The 21,190-nt window shown below is 41.3% G+C and overlaps 2 protein-coding genes across 22 annotated transcripts in view; one reads left to right on the top strand and one right to left on the bottom strand.

Annotated features, from left to right (window-relative positions):
• Nucleotides 1-18,711, top strand: part of LNX1 (ligand of numb-protein X 1) — a 77,826-nt gene extending 59,115 nt beyond the window's left edge. For 2 of the 3 annotated variants that reach the window (XM_074904803.1, XM_074904804.1), the window contains 5 exons: nucleotides 2,500-2,637; nucleotides 8,364-8,541; nucleotides 10,424-10,649; nucleotides 17,479-17,637; nucleotides 18,341-18,711. In XM_074904803.1, coding sequence (XP_074760904.1) covers nucleotides 2,500-2,637; nucleotides 8,364-8,541; nucleotides 10,424-10,649; nucleotides 17,479-17,637; nucleotides 18,341-18,476 — 837 coding nt within the window. In that variant the 3' untranslated portion in view covers nucleotides 18,477-18,711. Of the gene's footprint in view, nucleotides 1-2,499; nucleotides 2,638-6,162; nucleotides 6,176-8,363; nucleotides 8,542-10,423; nucleotides 10,650-17,478; nucleotides 17,638-18,340 lie in introns of all 3 variants that reach the window. The other variant, XM_074904805.1, reaches the window with a different exon arrangement.
• Nucleotides 18,710-21,190, bottom strand: part of FIP1L1 (factor interacting with PAPOLA and CPSF1) — a 46,244-nt gene continuing 43,763 nt past the window's right edge. For 7 of the 19 annotated variants that reach the window (XM_074904808.1, XM_074904812.1, XM_074904810.1 and 4 more), the window contains 2 exons: nucleotides 20,913-21,050; nucleotides 18,713-20,193 (listed from right to left, as the gene is read on the bottom strand). In XM_074904808.1, coding sequence (XP_074760909.1) covers nucleotides 20,046-20,193; nucleotides 20,913-21,050 — 286 coding nt within the window. In that variant the 3' untranslated portion in view covers nucleotides 18,713-20,045. Of the gene's footprint in view, nucleotides 20,194-20,912; nucleotides 21,051-21,190 lie in introns of all 19 variants that reach the window. The other 12 variants (XM_074904814.1, XM_074904809.1, XM_074904815.1 and 9 more) reach the window with 5 other exon arrangements.

Genomic DNA, 21,190 nt, shown 5'->3' with positions numbered 1-21,190 from the left:
TGTCACCTTTTTTTAAGACACGATTGCCTACTAGATGCTCAGAAGTTGCCATAGTGTCTCTGCCTCCCTGCTTGATTTGTTTTGGCTGTAACACAAATTTTAATTCTAGTAGATTGTTTCGGCTATTACTTACATTCAGTCTCAAAGCTAACCTCATTTCTTTAATTCTTTCTTCAGCATAAAAAACAGATAAGGAATTGTAGGAAAAACAAGTGGTAAGAGGGAGAGAGGGATCAGAATGAAGCAGTAATTAATATTCTGATCAGTAGAAATGTTAATGGCTTTTTATATGGAAGTACATAAATACAAAAGCTGGTCTTGTTGTTTGGATAACTTTTTAAAACACTCCACACTTCTGAGAAATTACTCAGCTTGACTGAGATGAAGACAAATTTGATATTGCAGTAGAGACTCTTGTTGAACTTTTGCTAGTCATTCTACAAGAATTAATCACATTTACAACCTTCCTCTAAATAACCAACTTTGAGACTAACCATGTGGCAGCAGATGAATTTTTAAAAGAAGTTGCGTAAGTTAAAGTTGTTTGTTTTAGCAAAAACTGGATTTTCATGGGTCCATATGTCCTTAGGAGGTTTAGTTTTGTATTGTTCAGTTCCATCTCTATCATATTACAAACTAGGGACGAGGGTGGTTTTCTTTCTCCTGAAAGACAGCATTCTCCTTTTGGTTACCAGCTGAGTTCCAGAGGTTTTAATATTCCAGAAAAACAGACCTGGTAAAAATACCTAGAAAGTTATTCTGAAATATGTGTTTGTGTACCAAATGATGTATTACAAATCTGTGGATGTTTGAGTTGCTGGTGAAAAAACTAACATCCTCCAAGATATTGTGCATTTCTTTATTACTTTCCCATTTTTACTGAAGTATCACCTTCCTTGAAAATAGCACAACCTGAGCATGCAGATTTCAGACTTGAATCTGGAGGTTTAGGAGAACTAGGTTGCTTTTTTTTATCTGCGGTGGTATTTTTCAAAAGCATTTTTTAACTCTCAGCTACTACTGTTGAATCCAGCTCCAGAAAAGACAACCCAAACTATAAAAACAGAAATCCCAGGGGCCTCCTCTGGCTTCTGTTAATTGTCTGTGGGAGATTTGATTTCAATAGCGCAACTGGATCTGGGTTTGGTTTCCAGCTGCTTGTTCAACGCCAGCTTTCCCTGGAGCTTCTCCCCAGTGAGCAGGGCACATCAGTGTGCCAGCAAGCGAGGCTGGAGGTCCAGTGCCCCCGGGGCTGTGGTACCAACATGCATCGTTACTGCAGCTCCAGGGGGATCAGACCTCCAGACGTGCTTGCAGGGAGGGCTGCACATTAGATACTGAGCAGTACCTTGGTAATAACCTGCAAGCAAGCAGGCAGGAGTCCCTCTAGCCCTTAAGAGCCTCTTCTTGCCTGCCACAGGTTCAGGGTCTTTAGCCTGGAGAGCAGGAGATTAGAGGATTAATTTTTTATATCTTCCAAGTACGCTTCTATAGCATTGAGGCTATTTCTACACTTCAGTTCAGTATGTTGGTTTGTCCTTATAGAAGACGTCTATGATTTACCTAGCTAAACCCTACCCCCTCTCAGCTCCATCTTTGCACCACTCTTGTCTTGAACAGATTCATATGAGTCTTACTGAGGGAAGAATAAAGCCATTTGCTTCTTGCAAAAGAATGCTGATTAAATAAGACAGGAAAAAATCACCTGTACACAGATTTAATAGCACTAATATCAGGCACACAGAAAACACCTTAAAAATAATGAACAAACATAACCCAGTAGAAGCTTTGTAGCATTTCTCAGGCACATAAGTAATATGACTACATTGTGAAAAAAGGACCAGAAGCATTTTGATCTTATTTTAGGTTAATTGTTTTTGCAATTCCTGTTCCTAGAGTGAGAATTTGGGCTAGTTTGCCATCCTAAACTCCATTACTCTGTGTGCTTGCTTGTGTCCTCCCTCTCTGTGCTCTAATGCAATAGGACTTCTCAAAATGGCTGCACATCCCTTTCTTTAAGCTGTCTTACTTCTGTCATGCTCGTTGCATGCAGGTGGACTCAGTTACATCATTTATTCTCCACTTTTACCAGCTAAAGCTTGATCCCATTCCTCGTTATGGGGTTAATTGCATCTTTTTCAGAGTTCCTGTCTGGCAGCAGCAGCCCTGGTTGTCTGAAGTGGTGTACGCAGGCATGTGCAAGAGCTGATCAGCACGCACTGTGGCGGATCACTGCTTCCAGCCAAATTTGGGGCAGATAAGAAGGGTTTCTCAGAGTTAAAACCAAATTTTCAAGAGATGTATTAAGTAGCTGGCAATAAATTTTTATGGACTTTATTGAACTGAACTGATGCAACTGCTTTCTGTCATTGCAACTATGTTAGTGGGAAATCCAAGCCATGTTTAAAGGGGACACACATATTGTGAATCTTCTGGGGCTGAAGCACAGGGCTTTATTGTGCCCAGGTGATGGGATTCACACTGTACCTCCTCCCACAGGCCAGCGAGAAGCAGGTTCACTTCATCGTGTCGCGGCAGACCAGGCAGCAGACCCCCGACATCTTACAGGAGACAGGCTGGAGTTACGGCGGTGGCAGCCCCCATCACTGTCCTGCCAAGAGAAACAACCCTGGCAAGGTGAGGGCGTGAGCACTTGTGCAGTTTCTCTGCTGTCCATGGGACAGGGGACTGGGAGGGTAGCTAGTATGTTAGTGTCTCAGGCTGCTATCTCTGATCTCTGTCACCAGAAGAAGCATGTCTTATTTTGCAATGGAAACATAAAATCTATACTCCTCATTATTTATACATTGTTTGTGCCCTGAGTCTGTCTGGAGTAAGGAGGGAAGGATAAGGCAAAGAGCAGTGGTGGGGCAGGGGGCTGATGTGCACACAGCATCCTGGCCACGGGTGCAGACCCTGTCAATGGTATGAGCCAGCACAGGGCAATGTGCTCCGACAGAAGTGAGAGACTTATCTGAAGTTTCTCCATCTGGAGTAAACTATTCAGGCAAAAAGCTTTCATACACTGGCCTGAGAGATTCGTACAAGCTGCTTGAATATTATGATAATTATTAGTCTGTTGATCATTTCTTGAAATACCCATGCTCTGACACAGCTGGCAGTTCAGTGGCAGACGGTTGCTGCGGTCTCCATGGCCACTGTGAGTATGCTGCCTTTCTGTGGAGCTTTGGACCCAAAATGTGTTGGTTCTGCTCTGGCAGCACCTGACACTTGCACAGGATGGTGGTTGTGAGGGCCAGCAATATGCAGCATGGCCAGACCTGACCCAGGGTCACCCAGCACAGAGCAACCATCTCAACCACATACGGCTCTGGTTACCAAACTGTCCCTCCAGCTGCTCCTCTGTGCCCAGTTACATCATCTGTTTAGTGTATTTAGACTTTCAATATGCTCTCTGCATAAGGCAGAGAGACTCTCATAGTCAAATATATGAGGTTTTAAAGCAGAGATCGGTGTAGCAAGAGCTTTGAAAATACGTTTTCTGAGCTTACTCGATGTTATTCTTTACACTATAGACTGAAGAAAGTACATCCTTGCAGGAGCTGAATCTGTTTATTTCGGTAAATTCAAAGTCAGGTGCCTGGCTAATTTATGATGATCACTCTGAGTGTCACCACTTATGCAAACACTTGTGAACTGATCCCCTGACCACCCATGCCAGGAGTGCATCAAGAAGGTGGACAGGCAGGGTTGGCTTAAATCCATCCTGCCTGATGGGCAGCCAGATGTGTCCTTAAAGGGGCTTTTGGACTGAACCAGCTGTCAGATGGGGTGCACAGCTGTCAGCCAGGAAACAAGCCTAGCTCTGCATTTCACAAATGCTTAAAGACACCTATTTTTTTCAGTTTTTATTTTTTTTAAACAACATTATTCAGTGTTTTTATGTGTAAAAAAATATACTAGCGTCTACCTATTTTTAGTTTTCATTTTCCACAAAGTCACAACCACAGCCCTTGATAGGTGCGACTGCATCAGCAGGAGTTAAACCAGAGAGCAAAGTCAATGCTTGATAGCTACTACCCAGCAGCAAATAGTACCCAACCAATCATGCATCTGCAAGGCATTACTTCCTAATGAAGTAATGATTTCCTTAGGGAAATATGTGTAGGACAGCAATTAGCTTGTGTTGCTACTGTAGGATTTCTAGTAAAGCTCTGAGCACCTGCTAGCTCTACCATGTTAATCTGATTAAATGATACCAGATGGGATTATTTGGGAATGTGTCTTGTCTTCCATAAACTGTCCTAGATCCTCATTTTCTCTTTTTGTGCAGAGAGGTGTTAGATGGAGATTCTTGGCTAATCCAACATTATTTTGGGTAGCTGTGAGATTGAAGGGCCAATGTTGACCTTGCAGCAGTCCTTTAAAGACTAATGAATTGCCTTTTGTTGGATATGTCATGGCTTTTAGGGAGATTTCCAGTTTGCCCCAAGAGATGGGTGCTACATAAGCAAGTGGGTGGGCGTGCTGCAGTGGGCTTCTGTCCAGTGCCACCTTTAGGCAATTTCCAGGGAAGATGACAGCCAAGAAAAGAAAATTCTCAACTTTTCCTAGCTCACTTTAGCTTTGTGTGTGTGCAGTTAAGGGCTTATATTGGAGAAAACGCTCTGGCAATAGATCAGGAGATCAGTAAAGCTGGTGGACACAACGAGCTTCAGGCGCTGTGGGCTTTTGGTCTGATACAATCATTACCGGAGTGTTATTTGCCCTTTTATAGGGTGAATGTGTCAGTTCGAATTTCTCATGCTTTTTTGCTGAAGGTTTAACTGAACATAATTTGCAATTCAATATCTTTATACTCTAGGCTTTATCAGACTTGAAATGTTTGTTTTTAAATAGACATCAGTGCAGGAGTAATGCTTGCAAGCCTGGGGCCTGTACAGTGTCCTAATACAGTGCATGATCCTTCTCAAAACCAAGGCAATGCTTGTTGGATGGACTTTACTGCCAAGGGAGTTTCTTGTGTGTATATGGTTTGATGAATGTGCTACCTGCTGCCATCAGTGGGATTGCTTTATTATGTGCAATTGATAGAGAGATCACTAACTGACTTGAATTCTGATTAATTTTAAGGCATTTTTTGTCCCCTGAGCTTACTGTAGGAAGTGATATTAGTAGGTTAGGAATGCTCTCTTTGAGGGAAGCAGCTCTTGCTCTAGAGCATGCATGTAAATGTGGGCTGCTCTCAAGCCTTGGCTGTATTCAGCACCAAAAATAAACTCTAGCTTCCAGCAACCATCTTGCTCTTACAATGGCTCAGGAATCACTTTTGATGAAGCTGTTGTCCTCATGACAGCCTGCCTCCATCTGGACAGTGCGAGGAGGCAGCTCTCTTTCAGGCCAATGCCAATGGCAATCAGCCATGGAGAACAAGGAGGAGAGTCTGTAGTGACCATGTCCTTCTCTGGTGGCAGCGATGCTGGGTGTATGGTGTGCCGGGTGATTGGTCCTGCACTGGCTCTCACTGAGCTGTTTTCCTGTGTACATAGATAGGGGAGGCACAGCTCAAAATGTTCTGGCGGCTGCCTGGATTCAGAAAAGAGAAGATGTCAGAAACACTTTCTTGTGCAGCTGAGGTTGTTAAGCCAGGCTGTAATGCATAAACAGGACAGATTTGATTTCTTTGAAGTCAGTGGGAGCTTTGCCATTACTTAAATAGCACTTGTTTTTAATTGGAACTATTTTCTTACTCCTTTCTAAAAAATTGTCTAGTACTTAAAAGAAATCTTTCACTCTGTTGCTTGAGCAGGCAATGTTTTTTGACCATATGAGCAGGTTAACCTTCAGGTGAAGTACATTTTCCAAACAGACACAGCTACATCTTTTGCCTACAAGACACGTGTCATGGCTTTGATGTTGTGATAATCTGCTGTAAATATTTATTTTCCAGTAAATATACAGAAAAGAAAAAAATTTTTTAAAAAAGGAGATGAACTGTTATGTTTTCTTCTTCCGACCTCTGAGGTCACTTCAGAATGACAGAGAAGGACAATTGTTTAGAAGAGAATGCATTGAAATACAGTCACTGATAAACATTGCCTTTTGACTGGTTTACTCATTATCAGTTGTACCTCCAAGAAAGCTCTACATGTGTTTACTAAAAAAGGCTTTACTTTCCTTTCATCACTGCCTTCGTCTCAGCCAATTCACCCCAATTCCTTTCTATCTGCAACCATGTAAAAAATGACATGTGAAAGAGTAGCTTCAAAGGAAATATAATCCTACATGGTTGAGCCTACAAGTACCAGTACTTTTATGATTCTTCACTGAAGGGTAACAGGACAATTTGTCACCAAGCACTGCTTTAAAATCAGCTTCTCTCTGTGCCGATTCCTCAAAAATAGAACATTAGCCAATTTACCAGCTAGTGTTTTTGGTGCCTGAGACATGATGGACACTGCATAAGTAACAGGATTGCTTTGAACAGTTGGAGCTGCAAGTCTAATTCCAATTTCATGTTTTGCTACAAAATTCAGACTGCATTTTGTGAAAATTAGTAATTCCCCCATCTCACATGCTTCAGGAAGTGGTGGAAAGTGATTCCTTCCCAGGGTAAAAAGGACAATACTTTTTGCACAAACATGGATGAAACATTAAGTTCAGTTTGCACAAAGATAGAACTACTACGTTTAAAACATTTACACCTCAAAGACAAAGGTGATGGTTAAAATTATCTGGACAAGAATATTTATATTTCTTTTCTAAAGGGAATGTTGTAAAACCTTCAGAAATTTTTAGGTTCATTTGCAATCCATAAGCCCAATTACTTTGACACAGTGCCTGTGTTCTGAGTGGATCAGATGTCATATGTCCAAACAGCTATATCAGTTTGGTTCTTGTCCCAGTTACTAAGAGAAGACTTTTCCCATAAGCTCTCTGCCTTTTCATTCCTGGAGCTCTGTGGCAGCCGTTGTTCTTCTGCTCAAGCATCTAGAGATCCTCTGCTAAACTGCTAAACGGTTCTGGATTTTGTGGTCAATGTTGCATCACTGAAATACTGAATTGGAGTCAGTTCCACTAAACATATCTTTTAAAAACCCCAAACCCAAAGATATAGCCCACCCTACTCACATAAAAACATCTTGGCGCTGTCTTCCTTCATCCATCGTTGTCACTATGGGAGAAGCCATGGACTCACTTGCTTCATTTTCTGTGTTGCCTGTCTAGGAATCAAGGTGGAATGTCTTTGTGGAATCTTGAATTTCTAAGAAGAGGTGAATGTGGCTTTAAATTAGTTTTAGAGATCGTTTTTGCGTATTATAAATGTGAGGTCACACTTGTGAATGAGAAGTTTGGGGGGTTTTTAATATACATTTCTAATGAATTTAGCAGCATGCTATTATATTTATATATAAGCCCGGAATGGATGGTGCTATTCCTGCAAGAGGGGCTGAGATCTTCAGGAGCTGATGCCAGGAAATATGAAATATGTCAGCTTATGAAATACTTAAGGAAAGCATTTAAATCCAGATTTTATGGGGAAGGATCCTTGTCTCTCGAACTTTTCTGTAAGAGCTGGTTGCATTGTAAAAGTGACATTGGGTTCAGAGATTTTGTTAGAGTTTGTGTTGCCTCTCCATCCTGGGGCCACCTGTGAGTTTGTTTCACCCTCGCTCATACACTAGTTATTGCATGACCAGTGGTCTGTATGTAACTTTTCCTGTTCAGGGGGAGGAATAAGGGGGTGACTGTCCTCAGACAGTAGAGGTAGCTGTCCCCAAAAGACCTTTTAAGCACATGTACTAGGAAGAACACCTTGGAAGTTGCTGGTTCTTTATAAATGTCCTCTTTTCCTGAACAGAAATACATATTTTTCAAGTGTATTCCCACCAGTAACTTATACAGAAACAGAGAAATGTGGAAGAGCGAAGTATCTACTAATCTGTCCCCAAGAGTTTAATTCCTTTAACTCAGGTGGACCATTTCTCTGTACAGATGACATTCAGACTGCAAGCAGCAAGATGAGAACTGTGACTTGATAGTCAAAGATGTGAGGACCATTAGTGATGTTAAAACCAAGAACATATCTTTTTTATATCACATTCCTTATTTACATTTCAAAGACCTGCTTCTATTAGCTCAACACTAAAACACTTCTGATTTTGGTGGGAGCAGTGCCTGACTTTAGCTATTAAAGCACAGATTATCTTGGCAGTAGCTCTGACTCTGCAGATGCCTAAGCCCTGGAGAGAGTCAGGCCTGCCATCTGGCCAGGCATGGCAGGCAGCTGTGAAGTGCTTTGGTATTCCCTCAACTATTATTCATTTCAGTAGAAAATGCCTAAGCTGTCAGGGAGGTCCCCATGCCCACTGTGTTTGTTGTTGCTGTTTTCTCCATTGCAGAGTGCTCTTCATGCCGTCACCTGTCATGAGAAGGTGGTGGCTGTCCGGAAAGATCACACAGAATCTCTGGGAATGACTGTAGCAGGCGGAGCATCTAACCGGGAATGGGATTTGCCTATCTATGTGATAAGTGTTGAACCTGGAGGAGTTATCAGCAGAGACAACAGGATAAAAACAGGTAAAAAGGGGGGATTTTGAAAGCCTGCTTTAGTTCAAAGGCTTCCTTTGAAAAACGGAGGGATAGTGAAAGAGCATCACAAACTGACAGCTTCAGCCATCCCATATATTTTGGCATGTGTCAGCTTAGAGGGTTTTAAGTCAGCTCCCAGAAAAGGCATAACATGCAGCAGAAACCATCTCTATGAAGTGGGATGCAGGCATGTTCTGGTAGGAAAAAAACGTTTTTCACAGAAAAATGACTTGCATCACCATCTCCTAACTACTGAAATCCTCATTGTGCAACCTTTATGGGTTTTTAATGTAAATTTTTGTGCTTGTTTGTCATATCATTCATGACTTTTATAAAAATATAAAGGAGCAGAATTCCCATCATATATGAAGCAATGTTAGTGCCTTGTGGTTCAATATCATATCTGGAAACACTGGCTCTTGGTGTAAGAGAGTGATAAAACTAATTGCTTCTCCCTCTCTGCATGAATAAGCCTTTAGGGTAAGATGAAGAGTCTATTTTATCAGTGAGTTTTGTGGGAATAGGTAGGCAGTAGAGGAATAGTGAAAATCTCAGTTTTTCAGGATGTTGCATTCCAAGAGTCAAGTACCTTGGTACCCTGCATCCAGCAACCACACAGCTCCCCCATGCTCCTCCTCAGCCTAGTTGCTGCCCAGAAGCTGGAGGGAAATCCTGAGCGCAAGGGAAGTGAAGGCACACAAAACAGGGGCAGAATAGCTGCATTCCAGCTGAGCCCGATGAGCCTTGGGTTGCAGCGCCTGGCACTGGCACGTGTGGGAACCTCCCCTTTGTGGGAGCTATGGCTGCTCATCAAAACCCATGTAAGAACATGACAACAGGAGCAAACCAGCAGGTTTCCCTTTTCCTCCTGCTGGGAAATGACTGCCTCTCAGTGGGATACATTTTCAAAAAAATATTCATCGTAAGGCAGCATGGAAAATTCAGCCTAGTTAATTTGATAAAATTAGAAACAAATGAATACGTGATATTACAACAGTGCCATAAGCCTCCATGGTTTAGAGCAGCCCTTAGGCTGTTTTCTGTCTCACTGGGACAGACCACAAGAAGAGGTTAACATTCATGTCTCACTGCCTGGACTGCCCAGCAAACACAGCCCCTGCCTGGTGGATCATGCAGGTGAAGTGCAGAGGACACACAGGGAAGCCCAGGCATTGGAGCGCGCCGTGGAGCGTAGTGGAGCATTTGGCACTGTGGTCACTTGCATGACTTTAATGGTGTCTTTATTGTTCTCCCTGTAGTTATTGAGGTAATCTTTGCATTTTTCTCTGAAGCCACTGTGCCTACATTGTAAATAAGGCATATACAGAAAGATGTTTTGGCTTGCAGCCATTCAAAGAGGCATTAACATTAAAATAATAATACATTATTCTGCAAAGGAAACCTTATGAGGAGCCAGCTGGAGCGGCAGTCCTCAGCTTAGGGAGAGCTGGGAGAAAACCACCTTAGGCTTTTAGGTTTCAAGCTCAGGGTGAGTACAGACATTGTTAGCTGTAAGTGGGCTTTGGAGACCTGGACTAGAATCAGGTGCCTGTACCAAAGCTTGGTACAGCAGGATCCCAGCTGTGCTGTTCAGCTCTGGATACAGGATGTAACGTGACAAGAAACCAGGGCCAAAGCCTCCATCCAGCCTGGCAGTGCTCCTGTGTGTGGGGAACTGGCCCCTTCCATCATGCCTGTGGCATGTTTACTAGCATATGCTTCACATGCATGTTAAATGATAGGATTAACAAACAGCCTCATCAGGCAACAATTTCTCGCCTGTAGCTTTGACTGGCTTGTTCATGGGGGTGGGGAGGGGATCCTGGAGACACTTTGCAGGGTCTTTTATCATCTGTTTTATTGGTCTCAGGTGACATCCTTCTGAATGTGAATGGGATTGACCTGACAGGGGTCAGCCGGAACGAGGCTGTTTCCCTACTGAAAAACACCAACTCATCAGTGGTGCTCAAAGCCCTGGAGATGAGAGCATGTGAAGCCCAGGAGGAGCGGGGCCGCCTGCCACCCCATGAGGCCACACAGACCTCTGAGAGCAGCGAGTGGTCACCGACCTGGGTTACGTGGCTGGAGCTGCCACGGTAAGTCCTCAGATTGCGTCCTCTCGCTGAAGGGGAGTGGGAGGAAAGATTTGTATTTTTTGGCAATTCTTTCTTTTGGCTTGAGTCATTGCACTGACATCTTAATTAAATCCAGGCTCTGTCGCAGACTTGACTCTAAATACCTCCCTTTTGTAAATGGGTATGTGTACATGGAAAAATAGACACGCAGATCCCCATGCAAGGGAGGAAAGGATCCTGAATTGTTCCAGTCTTGAAAACATATCTGCCACTTAGGGAGTGAAAGGAAAATCTTGCAGGGATGCAGGAGCTTGCTGAACTGGGGTCTAGACTCGAGCACCCTGAAGAAGGCAGAACTGCCCCTCCTGCAGCTCTCAAGCTGCACAGGCCTTCTCCTTAGCCAAATCCAGCTGAATTGTTTGACTTTGCCCAGATGTTGCAAAGTGCATGCAGTTGGCCGGTACCTCCGAATCACCTCTTTTAACCCCACCCCCGACTGAAACAAATACATTTGTCATAGACAGGAAGCAGCTGTGTTGTCATAATAAAAGCCACATCACATGTGGTTCTCTCAAACACACTCAGTGTGCAGGGTGTATACCTGCAGCTTCAGTGGCATTTTGTAAAGTATTAAATAGAGATATGTTATGAATCTCTGAATACATGAAACTGGCATCACACAGTGGAAACTGGTATTCAATTTTAAGGAATGAAGAATTTAGCTTACAAGTTACTTTCGCCCATACTCCTAACCCTGGCAGCAGCTCAGAGCTCTATTTTATGGGAGAGCATGAAAAAATGGTCTGCAGAACAGGTGGGCTTTTACTCAAAGCACATTTTAAGGACTCCTCTTCATTTCCCAGTCTTGAAGAGCAAGTTAGATGCTTTCCCTCCTTCTGGCTTGAGCTGTTTTGAGCTCACTGACCTTGCAGCAAAGTCTGCTGGGAGGGCCTCATGTATCGAGGCTTGGTCTGAGGCTAAAGACTGTGTGACTGTGCTTGAAGCACCGCAAGAGCAAAAATCAGGCTGTGTGTCTGTCACCCACAGATTAAAGTTCCTGCTGCAGTGGAGAGGACTATGTCCTTTGAAAGAAAAGCAGTAAGAAAAAAGCAGTAAATAGATGGCCCCTAACTTGCTACTCCAGACAACAGTGAACTTTTCTCACCCAGTCTTACTGTAGACAGGCAGGACCAGGGAGGTCCTCATTCCTGCTTGCTTCTTCTGCACCCCTTAGCTTCACCAGTAGCATTGTGAAGGTGCTGGAGCATGTATTATGCTCCAAGCAGAGACAGCAAGCAGACTAGAGGTGTTACAGGTGCTGCAATCTGCAATGTTGAGTCTTGCCTTCAGTCACCATGTGATGTCAGATGGACTGAAAAAATTGCACTCTGCGTACACCTGCTGTAACCCCACCTTTGTTGTGCTATATAAAAACCTGGTGGTCATCATCTCCTACCCAAAGTTGCCTGAAGTCCCTACTTCCTCAGCAAGGTGACTGAGATGAAGGGCAGAGCTCCATGGTACAGAAGGCTTGCACTCAGTGTTCACATAAGCCAGTTCCACTTTGCAGTCTGGGGAGAAAAGGTGCTTTTCCCCTTTTAAAGGCTGTCTCTAAGCTCACTCTATTCTCCCTCCTCTGAAGGCTGTGTGTATGAAGTATTCCCACCCCTTTGGTCTCAAGAAAAATCAGCCCCAGTGTCAGCAAGGCTGAAGACAGGAGTTCGTTGTAATTCTATCTCAGTCTGCAATGCCATGCACGGAGCACAGCATGGCCCTTCTCTGCCAAAGAAAAATAGGGGGATTGGTATGCTGAGTTAGTACACTGCTCTGAACATCAGACTAAGACAGGGACCAACACTGATTAGACGTGACAATAACAAAAGTGCACTGCATCCTTACTAGTAGCTGTTTGGTTGAGTAGGGGTGCACGAGGATCAGATTTGGGTTTGCTCATTAGGTATTATCAGACTGTTCAGTCTTCCCTAGCATGAGTGCACTTACACTCTATTCTTGTACTGATTCTCCAGGGCCCACATCAGACATCTGGAAGCCCTTCAACAAGTTCTCTCACTAGGATGTGTATCACATTAACTCATTTTGCTCCAGGCTGAGCATTTAACCTTTCCCTATCTGGCTTTCAGTTTGCTGTTGGCAAGAATCCCATCCCTCTAGATCTCGAGGTATTGCTAGCAGTCTCACAATGTTTTTGAGGCTGTTAGAGAAAATTACTCTCTATCCAAATAGATGTCTGAAACACCCATCTTGTCAAAGGTGCCTGATGTGGAACTATGGGGCAAGACGGTGGAGATTCACTTATTTAAAACCATTTACCAGAGGGACTTCTCCAACATATGTGAATCTAAGAACATTTGGTACAGCTGATAGAAAATTAGAAATGTCAAAGTCATGATTATACAAGATCATGAAAGGTACTTGGGAAGATGGGCAGGACAGGGCACACCTACATAAGAAAAAAACTGAATAGAAAAGGCAGTAAAACTGGTAGGCCAGGAATAGTCACGATTAAAAGAGGCAGCTGGATGGTGGATTCTTTAAATTCTGTCGAGAATGTGGCTCTAGACAAGCCATGGCAGTGCAGTGTGAGCATCTGTTCACAGTAAACAAGGTGGGGAGTGCAGAAGCAGCCTGACATCATGACTTAAAGTGGGATGTTCAGGTAACTGAGGGGAGAGGAGAGTCTTTGCTTTTGTGTTCCAAAAACATTCAGTTTTGATGAAAATCCTGTGAAGGATGGTCCCATAAAATGTGCTATGTTGAGCTAAACACTAGCAGATGTCTACATACCTCTGTCTATGACTGATGAAGTAGAAAACAGGCTAACATTAATATTAGTTACATGATTAAAAGTACCTTCCATCATTTTTGAGGCTGGTATACCTTAAATGCCTAAATCTCCATACTAGCACAGGACATGCCCCTTTCCCAGGGGCTGCATACATGTTATAGACATGGGCACAAACAAGAGACACAAATATTGAGAGTTAGGCAATTATACAATTTTTTCTGGATTGTATCAGTAGCAGCAGAACCAGACAGGTTATCTGACTCCTTGCATCAAAGCCTTGGAAAATCCATCTTGCATAATCTAACATTTGTGGATCTTGCTTAAATTTCATCTCTTTGTGAGATCTTAAAATTGGCTTTGGTCACTTGTATATGACTTGATAATACATAAACAACTCCTCTGTTCTTTCTGTAGTACAATACAATATGTGGTGGTTATAAAATAGATGCACATGTGCATCTGACGTCTGTCAAAACTTGGCCTGCATACGAGTGGAGGGGCTGCGGTTCAGCATCAGGAGGAAACAGTGATGTAGGACCTCAAGCATTCCTTCTCGAAGCCTGATTTCAGGGTAGCTAATTTAATTGTTGTTGAGGAAGACAGGTCTTCTTTATTGTTGGAGGGAAATGTTGTGAAGCATGCACAAATAATGTGGAGCAGCTGGTGAAGAGTGTTTTCCCAGTCCTGTGGTGTTTCTTCTATTCTTGCTTGTTCTTCTGGTCTCCTTTCTTTGCTCTCCTCACATTTCCTTTCCCCAGCTAGCACTTAAAAATACTTTATAGATCATCCTGTCATAACGTTTACAAACATTAGCACTTCGTATAAGTGCTTTTTTTCATCTGCAAAGTGAGATGAGAAAGACAGGAGGTGGCCAAAGTCATGCTGCAAACCAGGGGTAGAACTGGATGTAAAACATGGAATTAGGACAGAAACTCCCCAAAATTAACTGCATCCAGGTTGTAGGGCTCTGATGGGAGCAATTCTCAAATATTACTCTACTCCACTGCCACTTGTCTACTGTAACAGGGTGGGGGAGGAAGTCATGCTTTGATACCTGTTATTGCTGAAGTCCTCCTGAGGTTGGTCTGTTTTTCATTCCCAGAGCATAAGGCTACTCAGCCTTTGTGAAAAGTAGGAGAATTGTGCATTTAACTATTTGAAAACAGGCACTTTTAAATTCCTTGTGCAGTAGTATTTCTTATGATAGTACCCTGTGCCTAGACACCATTTATCCTCAAATATTGAATTAGGCAAGTTCACACATAAATTACTCCTTGTCTTCAGCTTTTGGAGTATTTACAGATAGAGGCAGAAGACTGCAAGCTGCTCTCTTCCAAGGAGGAAGATGATTCTGCTTGGACCAGTTGCAGTTTAGTGAGTTATGGCAGTTTAACTAGGTCAAAACACACAGACTGGGACTTTGGTTACAGCAGAGAAGTAATCTCCTCAAACACTAAGCACCGTTGGATGTATTTTCAAGTACTTGATTTCATTTTCTCTCTATGGTGCTTTCTAGCTTGTCTTTATTATTCCACAGCTGTTAACAGACCCAAATGAACTAACTCCCTTTGGGTTGCTTTTTGCTCAGGCAAAGCAAGCATCTCTGCTTAGGTACGAAATGTTCAGAGCAAGCAGTACCCACGTTCGACACAGCTCAGCTTTGCGCATGCTGTGTCCCAGCACCTTTTTCACTTTTCTGACAGCAGTAATGCATAGCTGATGGATGGATGCTGCACTGCCATGTTTATCCCATAGGACAGAGATAAGGATACATCAATTTAAAGGTGTAAACACCACATAGCCACTGTCATGAGTCAGCTATGGCCAGTGTGATGGGTTCGATCTGGTCTGCACCAACCACACCCACAGCTCAACATCCCCAGCAGGACAAGAGAACATAGGAAGAACAAGAGCAAGAAAACTCATGAGTCAAAGTAAAGACAGGGAAACCACTCACCCCTTACTGTTGCGGGCAAAACAGACTTGGCTTGGGGAATTTAATTTAAAACATTTAATTACCAATTTGAGTCTTGAGAACTAAAGATGACAAACGTATAAACACTTTGGGAAAACCCCTTTCCTCCCCTTTTCCTGTACTCACTCAGCTTCCCTCCAGCACCTCTCCTCCCACCTTCCTGGTCTCCACTGCCTTGTCAGAGCATGTTACACCCTGTCCCTTCTGTGAGGCAAAAGGCAGCGCAGAGGGTTGGAGTTGGGACAGAGTAGTTGCTCTCTGCCACTCCTTGCTTCCCATTAGAACTATCCTAATGCTGTGTCTGTTTTACTTAAATTTCGCATATGCTTTGACTGCAAATAAGTATTCATGCTTTCTGGACTGATGGAGACCTTGTAAGCGATAACCTTTCAGACTGTATGTACAGAATGCGTGGAAGCCTTGTCTGTCTTCACTGCATTTTCTTCTCGTGTCTTCACCTGCTCAGCTATTTCTTTTCTATGGTGTTAGGATTTTGCTGATCACCTTTCAGTTTCAGCAGTGTCCTCCTCAAGGCAGTGAGCATAGCACCAGGCAGCAGAGACCCCTGCCCCCCAAAATCAACACTAGGTAATAGCACTAATGGCTGAATCCTGGCCTTGCTTGGTCATGACCTTGATAAGTACCATCAAACATAGAAGGTTTAAGTGATTTTGCACATTGAAGAAGTCCACAGATGGTGAAGTAATAATGCCTGGCTGCTGAGGAAAGGAGCAAATGTCACCTGTTTCTTACATTAGCAGCCAGTGAATTCTTGTGCAAATACTATATACCTACAATCCTGGCAGCAGGTGAATTTTTGTAGGTCCTGGGGGACTAATCTAGTATTATTATAAAATCCTGCTGTGAAACACAGCAAAAGCATTATTTAACAAATAAAATTTTAAAAAAGCTAGACATACTGGTCTTTATGATAAAGTTATTTATCCTTCTACAGAAATGTCAGCTGTTTCTTGTAAATCTAAACAGTCTCTGAATAGAGCTTGTAACAGTTGCTTGCTGTAGACCAGCCTAGAATTTCAGATTTGGAACAGCAAAAGAACTTTCAGGCTCTTCAGTCATTCCTGGGTACACCGCTAAAGATGAGTGGATTATGTACCAAGGAAAGAAATGCCTGTTGCTCTGTAACTAATGAAACTAATTTTTTCCTGCTTGGTTAAAAAAAAAAAACCAACAAACCAACCAAAGCAGGCACTGAAATTAAGGTACTTAAAGCAATAGGCAAAGCCTAATCTAGCAATTCTTGCTTTCCCCTATTCCTTGTTTCAGCTAAGCTTTGACTCAGAGTAACTTACAGTATCATAAAATACATTCAAGACAAATGGATGGAGAAGCAGATTTCAGCTCTTTTACCATAAAATCTTGTGATAATCATGGTAGTGAGGACAAGCTATCTTGAAGCAGTCTCAGTATTCCAAAGCACTGACTGACATGGACAGACTTCTCTCATCTTCCGTGCTGTAACTTACCACATTACTTGACAAGGAAAGCTCAGGATCCCTTCTTGTACCGATACTCTTCTCTGTCAGATCTCTGATTTTTTTTGTAATTCTGGCTCCTTTCATTGCCCTTGAAATTATTTAGCTTTAACATGCACCACAGTAAAAAATGCCTGATCGCTTTTGACACAGTTAATCGCATACAGGCTCTTCTCTAGAAGATAAACCAAGTCACTGGACTGTACAAGGTAGGTGAAATACCGTTTTTGGAATGATGGCTTACAAATATTAAATGCAGTCTCAGCTAAGTGTTTTTCTCCATCACTTTCAATTGCAACTAGATCATTTGCATAAATTCTTACCCTATGAAACAACTTATTTAATATTTTAACCCCAAGATTACCTAGTAATTTTACTTTCAGGATAACTGGTTGTGGAAAGCAACACTACAAAACCAAAAGGGAAATGTATGTATCTAATATATTGGAAATTTGGTGCTATTTTGCATCTTCAAAACATTCTACAGATGTATGAAAAGGCAGATTCATCATTAATGGTTCATCAGAATCTAAAGTTAACTGCAAGACATTTAATTAGACTGGTTTGTTTCAGGTATTTGTACAGCTGCAAAGAAATCGTATTACGAAGAAATACATCTGGAAGTCTTGGCTTCAGCATCGTAGGAGGTTACGAAGAACATACTGGGAACAAACCATTCTTTATCAAATCCATTGTTGGGGGAACACCAGCATATAATGATGGCAGAATTAGGTAATGATAACTGTATAATGAAAGGTAGCATTTAAGTAAGTCTTTCATCTAGTTCATTTGTAGGTTTTTTTTTTTTAAACAAGCTTTCATGAAGACAGGGTAGCAGGGGAAAAGGACTCATTGGTACAGAACTAACTGTCAGTTCTGGAAACAGGACATAAGTGTCCTGAACGTTGATTTTTCTTCAGAGTAGAATGTTTTCAGATGTCTAGCAATCACTAGTATATGAGTAAGTATAGAGGTAAGTCAGTTTGATCTCTGGGGTAGTAGAAAGCAAACCAGCACACAGCATTCCCACATCCCCAGCTCAAAAAACCCCCTAAGCAACCAACCATCTTCCCTGCAAACACCAATACAATTTAAGAAAGTAAATGCAGAATTATGGACCAAACTTAAATCAACCAAGTCTTAAAACACAGTTTGTTCAGGACATGGATCATTCCCATCTGAAAGAACTGTAACCTATTTTCTTTCATATATGTCTAATTAATTACAAAGTTATAAGGAAAAAAAAAAGGCAAGCAAAGTATTTTCACCTACTTTATTCCCTTATTCATGAACAGTAGTTAGCCAAAGTAGTAATGATAATACTCATTTCTACCCCTTCCTCCTAGCTTATGGATCTGCTTTGGCATTTGCAAATGTTTAAGGTCAGAATTCACCTTGTTTAATTGTTCTCTCATATTTGTCTTTGGTTTTTCAGATGCGGTGACATCCTCCTCGCTGTCAATGGCAGGAACACATCAGGAATGATGCATGCCTGCTTGGCAAGGATGCTCAAAGAACTGAAAGGAAAAATTACTCTCACAATTGTGTCCTGGCCTGGCACATTTTTATAAAACAAGTCTTTATGGAGAGTATGACAAGTAATTTATCATGGAAAAAGAAAAGGAACATCAGTCTTTGCTTTTTGGGGGGTCAAGTATGTGTTGAAATGTCAACCTGCATGTCAAGAAAAGTCAAGTTTAGGCAAAGCAGGGACACCTGTCAGAGAATCACTTCAGAGTGATTTAAGCTACAGACAGAAGTCTTTCCTTCCCTGTGTTCTTCAGTTGTTGGGGTTTTTTATATATATATTTAATGCAATATAATAATAATGAAATTTAAGGAGTGGTAGCTCCTGTTCTCCCACTTTATTTTGATTTACAAAAAAATCCTTGAATAACTGCTGGAAAAATTTCTTGCAATTTTTCTAGTTGCAAAAATGAGGTGAAGGTTTTTATCCAACACATTAATATCACTTTGATTATGTGTACCTTTTCATGGTCAGCATGAAGCTGGTATTTTCGAGACTTTCAAGTACTGTTTGCTAGTCTATAAAACTGTGAATTTCTAAAATAATTAAAAATAACTGTAACTGTGTACTTGTACAGACGTTATTTTCAACCAAAACCAAACATCATCATTTCACTCATATGTTTTAATTAATACTATTAAATCTAAGATTTCTATATAGACTTATTGTTTTGTAAGGAAGAACACTGCACCCTGCTAATACCATTAAGTAAAGTCTTCTAAATAGCACCCTGACAGGGCAGTACAATTTTTTCGAGACTACCATGCCAATAACATAATACTGTTCTGGATAGAGTAAATCTGAAAGTGATGATAGTTTCATATTTTCTTAAAACAGTTCTTTACCTTTCTCTGTAAATTACCCATGTTCCAAAGTCTTATTTTTTCCTCACATGCTAGTAATGGGAAGAGTATATGTTTGTTAATCTTTATCATGTTAAGGACAGCTGTTCCCCTAGAACAAAGACTAAAATGAACTTTCTCTTGAGCCACTGAAAATCATCAGGGATGATTATCCAGCTTAATTCACCCACACAAACCAGGTTTTTACTAAGTGTATGATCACAACACTCAGTATTCCATCAGACTAAGAACAATCACCACCTTTCCCAGTTTCCCTGATTTTTTTTGTTTCACCTTAGTACAAGGTTTTTGAACAGTCTACAATTCCTGCCTGTCCCTGTAGGAAAGGATGACCTTTTCAAATATGAATTCCAAAAGCTATTCTGAACTCACACTGTTCCAGATGTTGGTATATAATAAAGTGAATGCACACTTTTTCTAAAGTCAGTAAAAGAATGACCTTCCCATGGCTTATGAATAAAGAAGACAATTCAATACTGAGACTTTAAGCCCTAGATATACTGTAAGAGCATAAGCCTCTAGCTGTAAGATGTTTTCTCACTGTTTCTTAAAAGACAAGTCAGTCCAGGAATCTTAACATGAAAAATTTGTTCTTTTATTTTCAAAAAAATCAAAGTAACCTTTGATTTCAAACTAACAGAACAAGATTAAGAGCAAATTATTTTAATACCCAGAAAAATAACAAGATTTATAGTAATCTATTTCTGGCACTAATATATATGCAAGTAGGCAAAAAAAATCACACAAGCCTATTCCACAGGGGCAGCTTCAGTGTTTTCCTGTTCAGGAGCAGGTTCTCCACTGGCTTCTTTTCCTTCTTTGCTTCTTTTGGATTTTTTGTGTTTGTGCCTTCTGTGGCTGTCCCCTTCTTCACTATCATGACGACGTCTGCTGTTACTAAATAAAGAGAGAAAATATACCTCAAACAATTGCATGACACTTCAGGTTCCATTTAATTACAGAGTACCAAAAAAAAGACTTTGCATTTGTATTTGAAAACTGACACTTGCTCCTGTTCCGACCCATATAGCATTTGGATGTCAGCGCCAAATTTTTCATGGAATGGTACATACATCCACCCATCTTGTACTTTTTGTTGAGAAACTGGAAAGATTTTTCACATTTGTAAGCCATGTTCTAATAGCAATACTTTTAATAATGTCATGTCCCTACTGGCATCCCTTAATGGTTTAACATTCTTATTGACCCCATTCCCTGGACTTAATTTCTAACTTTAAAAGGATCAAGCTGAACAATTTCTATCAAGTGACCATGAGGATTATTTTACTAAGAATCTGTGTTGAGTTAATGCTGCTGAATATCAGCTTCACTTTATCTCTTTCTGACCCACAGTATTTACCTTTCTTTCCCCAAATTTGTAATTTCTGCTCAGTAGCTAAGACCATCACATACATCATTCAATATGAAGTTACCCAGGGCCAACATTGCTTGTTGTCTGTCCACATTTTATTTGGCAGACATGTTTCAAGTAGTACATCTAAATGTTTACAGTCTTTCCACAAAACTCCAGTTCATTTGGGGTTCTTTTAAAAGTTTATATTTTTTAAACTGGTCAAGTCTTTCATATCATATTAAAAAAAAATAATTCATCAAACCTTCGAGATGACTTGTGTCTAGTCTCTTCTTTCTCTCTGTGTCTCCTGTCTCTGTGTCGGTCTTCTTTCTCTCTACTTGTTCTATGGCGGTCATAGCTTCTTTCTGCATAGTCTCTGTATCTGTATCGTTCTTCATCACTGATTAAAACCCAAGATATTTTCAGAACAGTAACACCAAGCAGTATATTTATTAAAAAAAGAAATTCTTACACACTTCTGAGATAAATGACATAAAAATCTCAATGTTGCTTTGGTTTCTAAATGAGATCCACAACATA

Source organism: Athene noctua, chromosome 4 (assembly GCF_965140245.1).
Source record: "Athene noctua chromosome 4, bAthNoc1.hap1.1, whole genome shotgun sequence".
NCBI lineage: Eukaryota > Metazoa > Chordata > Aves > Strigiformes > Strigidae > Athene > Athene noctua.
This window is presented reverse-complemented; position numbering and strand designations above follow the sequence as displayed.